This window comes from Gordionus sp. m RMFG-2023, chromosome 4, assembly GCF_954871325.1.
Source record: "Gordionus sp. m RMFG-2023 chromosome 4, tfGorSpeb1-WG-v2, whole genome shotgun sequence".
Classification (NCBI taxonomy): domain Eukaryota; kingdom Metazoa; phylum Nematomorpha; class Gordioida; order Chordodea; family Parachordodidae; genus Gordionus; species Gordionus sp. m RMFG-2023.
In genome coordinates this window covers 5,083,425-5,097,537 of record NC_088778.1, presented here as the reverse complement: position 1 = coordinate 5,097,537, position 14,113 = coordinate 5,083,425, and the positions used below count along the sequence as shown (strand labels likewise).

General features: G+C 28.3%; 1 protein-coding gene across 1 annotated transcript; it reads left to right on the top strand.

Annotated features, from left to right (window-relative positions):
• Positions 1-4,635: 4,635 nt before the first annotated feature.
• On the top strand, positions 4,636-14,102 carry LOC135927753 (atypical kinase COQ8A, mitochondrial-like). The gene is made up of 6 exons (XM_065463917.1): positions 4,636-5,066; positions 6,845-7,112; positions 7,511-7,653; positions 8,300-8,621; positions 8,810-9,062; positions 13,716-14,102. The coding sequence occupies exons 1-6, from the start codon at positions 4,688-4,690 to the stop codon at positions 13,998-14,000; spliced, it is 1,650 nt and encodes a 549-aa protein (XP_065319989.1). The 5' UTR covers positions 4,636-4,687; the 3' UTR covers positions 14,001-14,102.
• The last annotated feature ends 11 nt before the right edge of the window (positions 14,103-14,113 follow it).

The window sequence follows — 14,113 nt, the reverse complement described above, 5'->3', positions numbered from 1 at the left end:
TTTTAGGGAACTGAGGGTGCAGAGTAGTGTTGTTAAATGGCTCGTTTTGAGCCGATTTTTAAAAACGGCTAACTCAATATTTCGTCCAGAAAAATATTACGCAAGCCTCAAGATTTTGCTAATAGAAGGAACAAAGGTCTAGGCATATATTATCGAAATCTCGAGGACTTAAGCAATATTTTTCTGGCTAAAATATTGAGTTAGCCGTTTTAAAAATCGGCTCAAAATGAGCCGTTTAACAACACTAGAGCAGAGAGTATACCGGGTAAAAAAACAATTTTTATTTCCCTGCCCTCCTTCCTTGGATACGCTAGGATCTGCATGGCCCCAATTTTTCAAGCCCAGTCCGAAATTTTTTTTAAAAGATTTGTCCAGCCCGGCCCGATCTTGAGCTCTTTTTTTTATTTGTCCCGAAACCCGATCCGGCTTGACCTAAAACCCGGTCGGGCCGAGTATGGGCTGGCCCTGATTTGCAGATCTCTAACGTATATAATATAGGCTATGGATAGTTAAAGTTAAATGTTCCGGTTTTCTTTAAGTGCATTTCTTTATAATCGCAGTTTTAGTTTTGAAAGGATACTTCAAATTATCAATTTATTATTGAATGCATTCTGATGTTAAGTGAAATAGTATGTATTCTATTAGGGTATAAGTTTTATTTATTTAAAATAACAAGGCAAATATTATAAAATTTTTAATACAGACTTCGAACTTATTGTTTGGTAATCATTTTCAATGTTCAAACTCAGATTATCATTTTAATTATCACGAAATTTTTTTTTTCTATAAAATGCAACATATTATGTAATCCATCTTTTTAAGAGGCCTTCTTATATTGCCTATTTTACTATCTGTTTAAAACCCGATATGCAATTTTTTCTAATACAGCTGATTTATTTTTCAGTAAAATTTTTATAAAAATAAAGTAAGATAATCGCGATAATTATTACATTAATTCAAAAACAATATATAGACTTTAGATATCCCATAAAACAAAATATATTAAACAGAAATATAACTGAAACTCTTTGACCGACGAGGAAAAATATTACAAAATGCTTGAAAAATAAGATGAAACCTTCACCTTAAAAAATAACAGCTATTATGGAGTTTGAGGAGCTTATTATAAATGTTCTTACTGAAATAACCCAATGGTCTGGGAAAAGAGATTTCACCAGGAGCAGAGAGATTATTGGCTAAATATTACAACAAAAATCTTTTTTTTTACATTTGAATGTAATAAAATAATTTAACACTCGTTTCTGTAAAATATTTGAAAAAAAATGACATCGATCTGAGTGAGCCGTTTTTAAAAATCGGCTCAAAACGAGCCGTTTAATAACACTACACTTATTTTTTTTTTTTTTATTCTAAACAGATATTTAGTATATTACAAATTGATACTACGCACTTAAGGAAATTAGTGCAAATGCGGATGATGAATTTCATATACTATGTGTCATTGTTGAGCAAGAAGAATTCGATGAATTTCATATTCTTCAACCTCATCTCGCAGCAAAGCCTATCATTCAAAACTTACATAGAATCAGTAGTGTCCCCCTTCTTGGATAAGTTTATTATCCAAAAGAACTAAAGGTCTTTCTTCAATTATCGACAATTCTGCAAATATTATTGCCGCAGAACCTCTACCAATCTATTTCAAATCTTGATAAGGAAAAATTAAATTTTGGTATATATTGTGAAGTAGTTAAAGTATCCTATGATGCATCTAGCTAAATACAAACTATGGTATAGAAGGTTAATTACAGTTGATAATGTTCGATAAAATGTTATGATGCTTTGTATAATTATCCTAATTTAACACATTTTTGACTATTTTCCTAATATATCAAAATATTATATATTTGGGCAAATAAAACTATTAATACTTCCACCAATAAAAGAATATTTTCTTCTTTAAGAAAAATAAGAACATACCTAACAAGGTGTAGCCAATTTCCAAGGGAGGGGGTTAAAAACTTACTGGAATTTTTCCTCCCAGACCCCCAATTTAACAGGCCCTCAGCCCGCTAAAACCGGATTTCAGCTGGGTTTATTTAGCCTCTATATGGATAAAATATATTTGTGAGAAATCTTTATCATATCAATAGTTGATGCAGTTGCGGTGACATCAATAGTAAATGTGGATGTTATAGTTTCAGTGTTAGATATGATTATTGCATCAAAGGTGTTAATGGCTGCTGTGATATAATAATCGTTGGATGTTACAGTTTCCAATATTAGATCTGGTTGGATATCTATAGTAGATTCTGTTGCTAATATATCAGCACTAAATGCGATTGGTGTCGTATCATTAGTAAATATAGTTGTAAAGATATTAGTAGTAGAATATTTTTGGGGGGTAGCCTTAGTAGGTATTGCCGTTGTAACAGAAAGTTGATTTTCTTTGGTTTCAGTAATAGTTGTGGAGGTTGTAGTATCAATATTAAGTGTAGTTGTTGTACTATCAATACTAGATGTAATTGAAATGGTATTATTTATAAATGTCATGGTTTTATTATTAAGAATAGTTGTTGTGGTTTTATTAGTTGATGTGTCAATGCCATATTAGTGGTAGGTGTGTTTTTTTATTGAATCATTAATAGCTGTAGTTTCATTTATATCAGGAATAGTTATGATTTTGATGGAATTCGCTGTTGAAATGGATATAATGATATCGGTATTAGGTGTGGTTGAAATATGAATTATAATAGATTTTAGTTTAAAAAATTATTAAATTTTAAATTCTTTCTTTCAAATTATTATTTCAGATATATGAATACATTTTTAGGGGACAGGAGTTGGAGATGGAGGCATGTAGAGGATATTCTTTAATAGTTAAAAATGATATTCACAAAAAATAACATATTTTTGAAGGGACAAATCCCCCTCATTCCAGCTGCGCCTATGCTTGAGAAGAAGTACTATCTTTAAAAATAGACTGAATGTGATAACAATTCTCAATTTACTAGAGAGTTAACATGAAGTGCCTAGGAAATGATATAAAAATCAACTCAATCCCAAAAATTGAATTTCACATTTATGCTTTTTAATCATATTTTGTCCCTTTTCTTTCATGAATACTTTCTGAGTTTATATGTCTGTAATAATTCATAGGTAAATTGTTGTGCATTTATCCAGCACTGGATGCAAACCCCCTTCAAAAACCTTTGCCTATCCCCTTAAAAAATTTAACCATCTTCGGTGGCGGTGTCAATCTATTATTATTTTCATCTTTTTATTGATACTCTTTTCAGATAATTTATCTATGTTACCTTAAATTAATCTATCTCTACTAACAACTATCGATATTTTGTGAATATAAAGAATTTTTTTTTAGATAATAAATTCAATTAAAACTTCCATTATTTACAATGAATTAATTATTATGTCATTATGAGCTTGCTAAAATATCTAAACCTTTTAAATGGATAGCAAAAAGTTTTATTTGGAAAACAATGTGTATGATTGTTTGCAATATATAGATTAGATCGATGAATTGTATTATAATAATTCTATAATAAAATATTAATTTTTACAGCAATAAATTTTGTCCTATTTCATGTCAAAATTTAATAGATAACCACCAAAAAGTTTATCCTACCACCATTAACGCAGCCTACCCTTCCCCCCCCTCAAAAAATAGGATGCAAATGTTCCAACCTCTCCCGCTCATGTAGACGCTGCATTTATTTATGTTTTATTTTTCTAAATACATAAATTCTAGATTTTTTAAAACTAGTTTTTTTGTGGGAAATTTATTTTAAAGATAGTCACTAGTGATTAATACTAAAATTTGATATGTCGCCACATGTATATTAACAAATTAAATAAAATTTCACGAAATATCTTCTGACTAATAAAGTGGGAATAATATTATTAAAATTTACAAATTATTGTTAAAAATTTGGCAGCTTACTGAATTGATTAGACAACTAACAAAAATAATCGATACAATAGTCACGATAGGAAGGAAATACAAGCCACAATTTAATAAACTCAAATATATTAATTTTCAATGGACGGGAAATCGTATTTGGGGGTGGGGGGTTATTATAGTCTAGAAGTTTGAAAACTTCAGATAGATAAATTAGCGAAACATAGTAAACATAAATATTTAGTATCACATTTTATGATTAAAATATTATATATTGTCTTTAGGGTGATGTGATTTTAGTAATATTAGCTTATGGGATATATAAAACTCTAACCAGACCTACTTAATTTCACAACAATAAAAATAGTGTCAGGATTTAATTTATTTAAAATTTCTACACTTATAATTTTAACTATTTATATCTTTACCTCTTCTATTCGCTATTTACCGACCGCTAAATATTGGCAAAATATAATTTCATTCAGAAAATCATATGGGATTTTTCGGGAAAATTTGTCAAAATCTGCTGCATAATGGTAAAATTCCTATTTTTAGGTGTATTGCAATAGTACAAGTATAATATAATATATTATTTTGCATATTCATTCAATATTTAATATCAAAATTATAATTATTATATTTCAGTAAATGATATGACAATTTTTTAAAGATTTATTTGAATTCTTGAAATTTTTTCTTTACATATTTTTTTAGGTATGTGCTTTAAAGAAATCATCTATTATCATTCCTAGATTGTCTAATCTATTAAGAAAAAATACTTTATTTAATAAAAAAAATATTTGAAGGATAATGTATACATTTACTAATTTTGCTAATTTCAATGTGAAAAATCAAACATCCTTTCACATATTAAAAAGAACATTATTTTTATTAAAATGCACAATTTATACCAGACAAATATTAAATTTAAATAATTTGGTGCGATATTTTTCTAAGGACAAAACAATGGGGTTATCACTAAAATCTCATGTTTATGAGAATTCTTCTGATGAAAATAAAATCAAATTGAAAAAAGATTTGATCAAAATGAAGTTAAAGCAATCTTTATCACATAAATCTAAAGAAAACAAAATTCCTTCTACAAAATTTAGTCGTTTAATTAATTATGGTAGTTTAGCTGCAGGATTAGGTGTAGGAGCTCTTGCTGAAATTGCCAGAAGAAAATTGGGTATTTAATCTATATAATTTTTATAAATGTTTAATTATTAATCAATATTATATAATCCCAACTAGTTCACCGAATTAATATTTTTTCAAGTCAAAGCAATTAAAAATAATGTTAGAAATATTATTTCATACAAATAACTAATCATAAACAAAAGATAAATGTTTCACATCTTTGTTTAGTAAATGGGAAAAGTTTATCCAGATGTTTCTGGATGTTGGTTCCATCCTGTCCAATCCCAGTCTGTTCTTTAAAATTATTACAAATGGTCTGTTCTTTATAATGTTTCCTCAAAAAATACTGACATACCATTTTTTATTATATATTTAGTAAGCAAATTTTATAATAAATTAAATATTGCCTATTGCTTTTTATCATCCATTAATGAGTATTAGTGTGATTTCCTTAATATGTTTTAATGAATAGAGAAGAGTAATATTTAGCATTAGAAGATGGATATAAAAATGCAGATAACAAATTTGAAGAAATTAATGAATTTGATTAATTAAAGATTATCCAATAAGCTTGATTAATTACTATATTATGCATTAAGGGAAATAATTTTTTAAGTAAAATAATTAAAGAAAGCCTTAAGAAGAATGGGCTATAAGTATATTTGTCCAATAATTTATATCCAATTAATAACGATATCCTATTATGATGGATAACCAATGAATGTAGCTTTACTCTTTTAGCCAGAATGGCTAGATGTTATAAAGTACAAGAGTTTTTTAAAGTGGAAAAATGAAATATATCCAAAAATGTTTATTTGATAACATTAGATTCTTGGATTAGGAATGGCTTAAATTTATAGATTGATTGAGGCAAAATAATGATTTCTTTAAATCTAGTTATATATGCTTAAATATTTTCGAAAATTATTATTATAATGATCTAGAGTGTCATGGTTATGTTAGCAACTTCTTAGATATATATATGCGTGATGATTAGGATCTTAAAATAGATCTTTCTCGAAACTTCTGGTACAAACTAAAACTCGGCCATCTGATTTTATACAAAAAAAGAGGTGTAAGGGTTGTCATAATAAGATGGAGAAAGTTGCATATTATTTTGAAGGAGCTAGACCAGTGCAAATGTGTCTGAGTTATCTTCTTAACTCTCAGAATGAAGTTTTCCTTTTATTTTAGGTGCAAAAAAGGGTTATAATTTTTTGTTTAAAAACGACCTATTCAACCATCAATCACAATGGCGTCATAAATCATGATATGCACACCTACGCCATCAATTGTTACCATTTTTTTTATAGATATGCCTATTCTTTCTCATCTTGCCCCAGATTTTCGCCGAGGCCTATTTCCTCATCACTTATATTATCTTTTAAAATAATATATTTTTTAAATTTTTAAAATCTTTGACTTTAAAAAAAAAAAATAATTTGCGAAACTTTTTGATCTTGGGTTGAAAGAAAGTAGAGAAGAAAGAAAAGAAAGTTTAGGTAATTTTTTTTTCTGGCTTTAAATTCGATTTTGTCGTTTTTTAAAAATATTTCTATCGGCGGCGCCATTTAAAAAAAATAAATCAGAAACCTGGAGAGGTACCATTTTTTATAAAATATATTATATTTATTATTTTTAAGTTTTATATCGAATAGTAGCAATTTAAGATATCTCCGGGTCGGGTTTAGGGCTGAGCCGGGCCTGCAGGTTTCTAAAATAAATTTAATACAATTAAAATAATTATGTTCGAAATTTTGAAAATAGTGGCCCCCCTTTGCCCTAACCTAAACAAATTATGACAAAAAAATTTTACACCATTTTAAGGAATAGACAACACAGATGGTGATTCACGAATAACTCCGGAGAACATTTTCTTGAACGAAAGCAATGCTGAGCGCATAGTAGAAACCTTGTGCAAAGTTAGGGGTGCCGCGCTAAAATTTGGTCAAATGCTCAGTATCCAGGACAATACCTTTATTAGCCCCCAACTCCAGGAAATATTTGAAAGGGTCAGACAGGGCGCAGACTTTATGCCACCATCTCAAACTCAGAAAGTTCTAGAAAGCGAAATGGGTCCGGAATGGCGAAAGAAGTTTTTTTTTTTAAAAAAAATAAAATTAAAATTTGTAATATAATACTTATTTGTGTTTGATTTAATGTTTAAACAGTCCTAATCTTAATTTGTCCTTAGTTTAAGGAAGAAGATAAAAATAAGGGAAATAATTGGCAATGATTTATATATTATATATAAATCTTTTTCGCCCGATGATACTTAGAGCTCTTTAAATATTATTTTAAGCCAAAATAATGTTACGCAAGTCTCACAGATGTTCAAACCTTTTCTTGCGTTCTATTTTTTGGTTAAAATATTGGTTTTTAAAGGTACGTTGTGTCCTTTTCGATCCAGGATAAAAGAAACTATAATTTTCAGGGAAAAACAGACGCTTGCAATTTTAAATAAACTTTCGCAATCCTTATTTTTTTAATAAGGTTCACCTCCTTCGACAATAAACCTTTCGCCGCCGCGTCTATAGGCCAAGTACACGAGGCGCTTTCCCTGCCCAATAATCCGTCTTTAGCCACACTAGGCATAGATGAACCTACACAACTGGCCGTTAAGATTCAATACCCGGGTAACTGAAGAATTTTAATATTTTTTTTTCATAAAAATGAGAATTCAATAAAAGCATCCTTACTTCAAAATAGTGTTATTAAAAAGCCCGACGACAAATCACCACACTTACATAATATTATTTTGTCCGAAATTTTAAGCTGGCCTTTTTTCTTTTAAAATCTACCCATATCGGGCTTTTTAACAACGATACTTCATAATGAGAATTCAAAATTTAATATGAATATAGTTTTGGAAAAATTCTGAATTTAAATTAAATCATCAATTAAAAGAATCAGAAAAATAAATAAAAAATTTTTTAACAAAAAAACATACCTTATTTCATTTTTACTGTTTTATATCATTTTATTTTTTGTATTCACAAATCTTTGATGTTTGGGAATAGTTTCGGGAATTTGTCTTATTTTTATTTTTTTTTAAATTCACGATGAAATTATATGATTTATAAAGCTAAATTCATTTAATCATATCTTCTTTAAATTATATTCTTATTCATTCGTCTTAATATTTTAAAATTTTTTTGCTGTGGGTGTTGTAAATATTATAATTACCACGAATATTTGTGCACATTTGTTGCGGTAGCTTTCCTGTAATCGAATATAATGGTGGTAAAAATATTTTATAACAAAACGAAAAACATACTTCAGGCATAGCCGAGAGCATAGACAGCGACGTCGATAACTTACTAGCACTGTTAGAATACACCAATATTTTACCCGCGGGCCTTTTCCTTGATTATAGTTTAGAAGTATTTAGGAAGGAACTTCATTTAGAGGTGGATTATTTGAGAGAGGCCAATTCTAGCGAAAAATTTAGGCTGGAATTGTTGCCCAACGATCCGTTTTTCACGGTTCCCGCCATCGTGAAAGAGTTATCCACTCGTAAAGTGTTGACTAGCCAGCTTATGAAGGGGATGAGTTTGGATAAAACCCTGGATCTCGACCAGGCGATCAGAAATGATATAGGGAGGTAAACAAATTTTTTTTTTAAATGCTAAACGCGATTATATATATGAAAAATAGAACGAAAGGAAGAAAGAAATAAAAAGAGAAAGAAAGAAAGAATCTAAAATCATCTTTAAATCTTAATTCAAAAAAAAACATCATTGACTTAAAGCTATTTATTTTATACTATAATCCCCCCCCCCCCCCACAAAGAAATATTTTGAATCTATGTCTCAGAGAAGTGTTCGAATTTCGATTCATGCAAACCGATCCTAATTGGTCGAATTTCTTGTACGACCCCGAGACCCATAGGGTAGCGCTCTTAGATTTCGGGGCTTGCCGACAATTCGACAAAAAATTCGTCGATATTTATCTTCGATTGATCAAAGCGTCGGCTCAAGCCGACAGAGCTTCTATTTTGAGGCTATCAGAAGAATTGGGATTTTTGACAGGTCACGAAACAAAGGTAAATTTGAAAATGTTTATTTTTTTTTACCAACCTAAAGTTGATGTTTTTGTATGACGCATCAAATTATCACCCCCCCCCCCCTCCCCTAATGAATATCTTTCAATCATATATTTAACGATTAAGCGTTTCCGTGTTAATTTTTACAACAGATTTTTTTTCCGAAATGAATGATTAAATTAGCAACATTGAAACGCTTCTTCAGTTAAGGGCACTTAAAAACGTCGTTAAATGATCGGCGTAGGGAAAAACGCGGATTTAACAAAGAAAATAATTTATTGCCTAATTTGATTAAAATTTTTTTTTAAAACTCATCATTATGTTTAGATATTGTTTGAAGGATAAATAAGTAAAACTTTTTTCTTTAAAAGGCCCATTACTTTATAACCGGAAGTCGAGTTTGACAAAATCTTCTTTGAGAATCGGAAAATTTTTTTTTTCACTTAAAATATTAAGCAAAATAAAAAATTTACAATATCATATCTAATAAATGTAAAATATATCATCAATAATTTTTGAAAATCAATATTGTTATTTTCAATTTTTTTCCCAATAATATAGTATTATCTTATTTATCTACTCCCTAATGATCAGAGAGCATTGCATAAATGAAACGGTTTATATTTTCTATTTATGATGCTTTATTTCGCGCAGATTTTTTTATGATTTATTTGTTATATTAGAATAAATAAAATTTTGAAAAATTCACAAATTTTTACTGGCCGAAGATGGGGTTAATTAGCCTTTCTAATAAATCCTCTTCAGATGAAGATCCAATCACTGTTGATAATTCACGTCATTAGGATCCCCTACTCTTTTAACAAAGTTTTATCCCATGTTAAACCATATTTTAATATATGTTACCTTGTTTGGGGTTTTCTTTTTTCAGTTAGAGGCACTTGATATCTATATAATAAAAATTTTAAAAAATATTTATTAAATTTTATGAATAGATATAAAAAATATATAATTTAAAATTATATATAAGGTAAAATGAAATTATATAAATAATTAATAATAATTTAAAAAAAAATATACCCTAAGTCTAGGTATATGCATGACAAAAAGGCATTATTTAAAAGTTGTGTCTGCAAAATTCATTGCATCTATTGATGAATCAGCAAAAGGTGAAATAAATTTAGAAATTTTTAGTATAGCTTTCAGCCAATCCATAAAATCTCGCTAAAGTTAGCTGCTCAAATTGATTTTTTGGTAGCTACTTTAATTCGTTTTAGGATATTTATTAACTATAATTGCTTCCCAATCCATTCAATTTCGCCAGCATGTCATAGATTGATAATTGCAAATCTCAAATAGATGGTAAAAAAAAATTTATGGAGGATGGTGATGATATTGACAATCAAATGTCTGAAAATGACGAAGAGGAACAAATGCAAAATACAGATAAAGGATATTTGTGAGGAATTATCAGGAATCACGCAACTTTTTTTAAAACAGTTTTGGGAATTGGAAGCAATTATAGAGTTAACAAATATCCCAAAACTAATTAAAGTGGGTACCAAAAAAAATATAACTCGAGTAGCTAACTTTAAGAGACCTTTATGGAATATGGCTAATAAAGCTAAACTATAAATTTCTATATTTACTTCACCTTTTGTTCATTCATTGATAGATGCAACGAATTTTAGATAGACACAACTTTTAAAGAATAATTCCATTTTTTTGTCATGCATATATCTAGATTTAATGTATATTTTTTAAAATAATTATTAAATTTGATACCTTATAATAATTTTATTTAACCTTATTTTTTTATATCCATTCATAAAATTTAATGAGATTTTTTTTTGATAATATATAATTTTTATTATGAGATATCAAGTGCTTTTAACTGAAGAAGAAAAACTCAAAGCTAGGGAACATATTATTTAAAATATGGCGTAACATTGAAATTAAATTTTGTTATAAGAGTGGGGGATTCTAGTGAAGGTGAATTAGCAGCACTGAATAAATCTTCATCTGACAAGGATTTATTAGAAACTCTTCTTTAAAAAAAGGATCATAACAAACAAAATCTATTACTAAAATCGGAGAATATCAGAGATATTTTAGTTAATTTTTCTAAAGAACCTAGGTTAAACACGAATATTTTAACCATGAATTATATAAATTGTCTGATAATATATTGGCAGTGCCGCGACCCTAAATTAGAATGGCAAGATAGATGTTTCTCGACAATTAAATTTATACTATCTCATTATAGGTATAATTTAAGTGAGATGAATCTTGAAAATTTATCAAATTGTACGGCTTTAATAAAAAAAAATTTTTTTAAGCAAATAAATATTTTTGAATATTAAAATTAATTTATATTTATTTTTTTTATATTTATAAATTAAATATTATTTTATAATGTACAATTAATAAAAAATAAACACTTGTTTTATATCTGTGTGTTTTTTTTAAAATTTAATAATGAAATAAAAAATAATTCGAATGAGGTTTGTGTTCAAACCGATTTTTTGAGGTTTAAACCGAACCGATATTTTTATTCTATACAAACCATTTTTTTTATTCAAACCTTAACCGAACCGATATTCGCTTCTTTTCGATCCCTGATCAAGACACTTATTAAAAGACAATGCTTTCTACACCTTCCATTACCAGGAACCCTGCTATCTAAGTGCCTTGGGTGCTAACGCATCACATATTAGCACCCATTAAATATAAATAGCAATCTTGAAATCTAAACATCACTTTCCATGTGACATAATCATTTTTTGTTATTTTAAATTTTCTTCCTTTCGCCTTAAGAAAATGCGAAATCGATAGATATTATATATCTTGGTATAAAGTAAATAACCTATCAATATAATTATATGATCCTACACATCAAAATGAATTAGAACCTAATACATAAGAAAACGTTAAAGTTATTAAAATTCAATATACATTCATTTTCGTGCTGATTTTTTGAGTATACAAAAAGTTTTGCTTATTTTCCAATTTATCTGAAAGAAAAAGCAAAATTTTGGGGTTATTTTAACTGCCTTGATTTTTTAATATAAAAAACGTGACGCATCCCTCGTGTTTAAATTGAGGTTGCCTTTTTTATTAATATCGTCGATTCAAAATTTTAAAGAAGTTTTTAAAAGTAAGGATTTGTCTTTGATAATTATATTATCGTCTGCCTTCTTATTTTTTTTAATTCTAAATATTCCTTTTTAGGATGTAAGTTATTTCTCTTACATTTTATGTAATATTACTAGGCGAAGAATAAAAAAAAAGTAATGAAAAAAGCAAACCTATTTACGTTTTTTAAAATTGTTAACGCCAAACGGTAATTTTACCAATTTGCACGATAGCCATTTGAAATGCATTATTTGCGCTTGCAACGCATCTTTTGAAACGCTAAATTTATGCCCACTATTATGAAGGTAAAGTGTGTAAGGTCAGATATTCCTTTGATTAACGAATGTATCTACATTATAATTAATTATAGAAAAATAAAAATAAAATCTAGGGACATAAACCCGACCTGAGGGCGGGCCAAAGCCCCTCCAATGGGTAAGGAGAGCGAAGCTCTTAGGAAAATTATACATTCAGTAAATAGACACTTTTTAACAAATTAATTAGCACCTCCTGAAAAGCCTATGACTCCTCTTGCTCATTAGATATCTAACGGATGAATATGATATGTATAAAATAAATAATAATTTCATTTTAAATGACAAATTAAATCCAAGAAAGTGACTTTTTTAAAAAAAAATAAAATATGTAAGGTTGAAGAAAGCGATTATCGTAAATAAGGATAGCCTAGAAATTATGCAAGTATATTGACGAAGCTACAGTTTTCTAATGATTAAATTCCTTTGGATTGATGAAAATTAAATCAAAAAAAAAATATAATAATTCCAGCCTTCTAGTTTACCTCTTAAAAAAAACTTTTTTTCAGAAGGAAAAAATTTATGTCTTATCATGTTTATTCAAAATATAATTGAAGTTTTATTTATAATTTATTATCCTTTATATACTTTTGATTCATTAATAATTTTATTAAAAATAAATACTTAAAAACAAGAAATAGAAAATATTGTTTAAACCGATCCCGATATTTTAGAAACCAGTACAATATTCCCTTAATTCTTGGGTTTTTTAATATTGGTTGCCAGGCATATGTTCGGGCCCGTGGCCCCAAAAATGTTTGTCATATTACCTCCTTTCTATTCTTCCTGAAAATTTAAAAGTATATATATTTACTATTCATTTTTCATAATCATATTATTATAATAAATAGAATGATAATTGATAAACATCATTAAAAATTAAAGAATAAAACAATTTATTTTAAAGTTTGAAATTTCTTCTCTACAAATCCTCTCTTAAAAAAAATTTATACTCGGGGTTGGAAAAATGTTGATTTTGCAGATCTTCTAATGCTCATAAATTTTACTCAAAATTCTCTTTTTATTTTGATCATTTTTATTTGTAAAGTTTCATGATGAAATCATTTTTAAAAGGGGATATATCTGAGGATTGCAATGAGCTGGTTTTAATCCTAACGCCAGTCCGCCCATATATTTTTTTAATTCTCCCGCTCACTCGCCCAATGTTTAAAATCTTTTCGCTGGACCATTGCAGCCCTCTGATATCTATTAAATTATTTAATTATAACCGGTAAAAACAAATAAGATAATGCAAGAATCCCACGTCGAAGCTGTCCTAATATTAGGGGAAGCCTTTGCCACGGACAAAGAATTCGATTTTTCCAATCATAACGTGACCCGAAGAATACAAAATCTTATGCCAATCCTTCTGAAACATAGACTGAAAGCTCCACCGGAGGAAAGTCTATCCTTACACCGGAAAATGGCGGGGGCTTTTCTTATATGCTCTAAACTCGGTGTCAAAATCCACTGCAAGGACTTGTTCGACCGTATTTACGAGAGTTATTCATATGAAACTAATAGCTTATGATTGTAAAAATGTGTTATAAGAAGAAAAAAAATTGTATTCGGCGTTTAGCAATATTTTATTAGGTCGTCATAAAGTATGTAGTGATAGTTTAGAATTAATCATCATTTATTTCT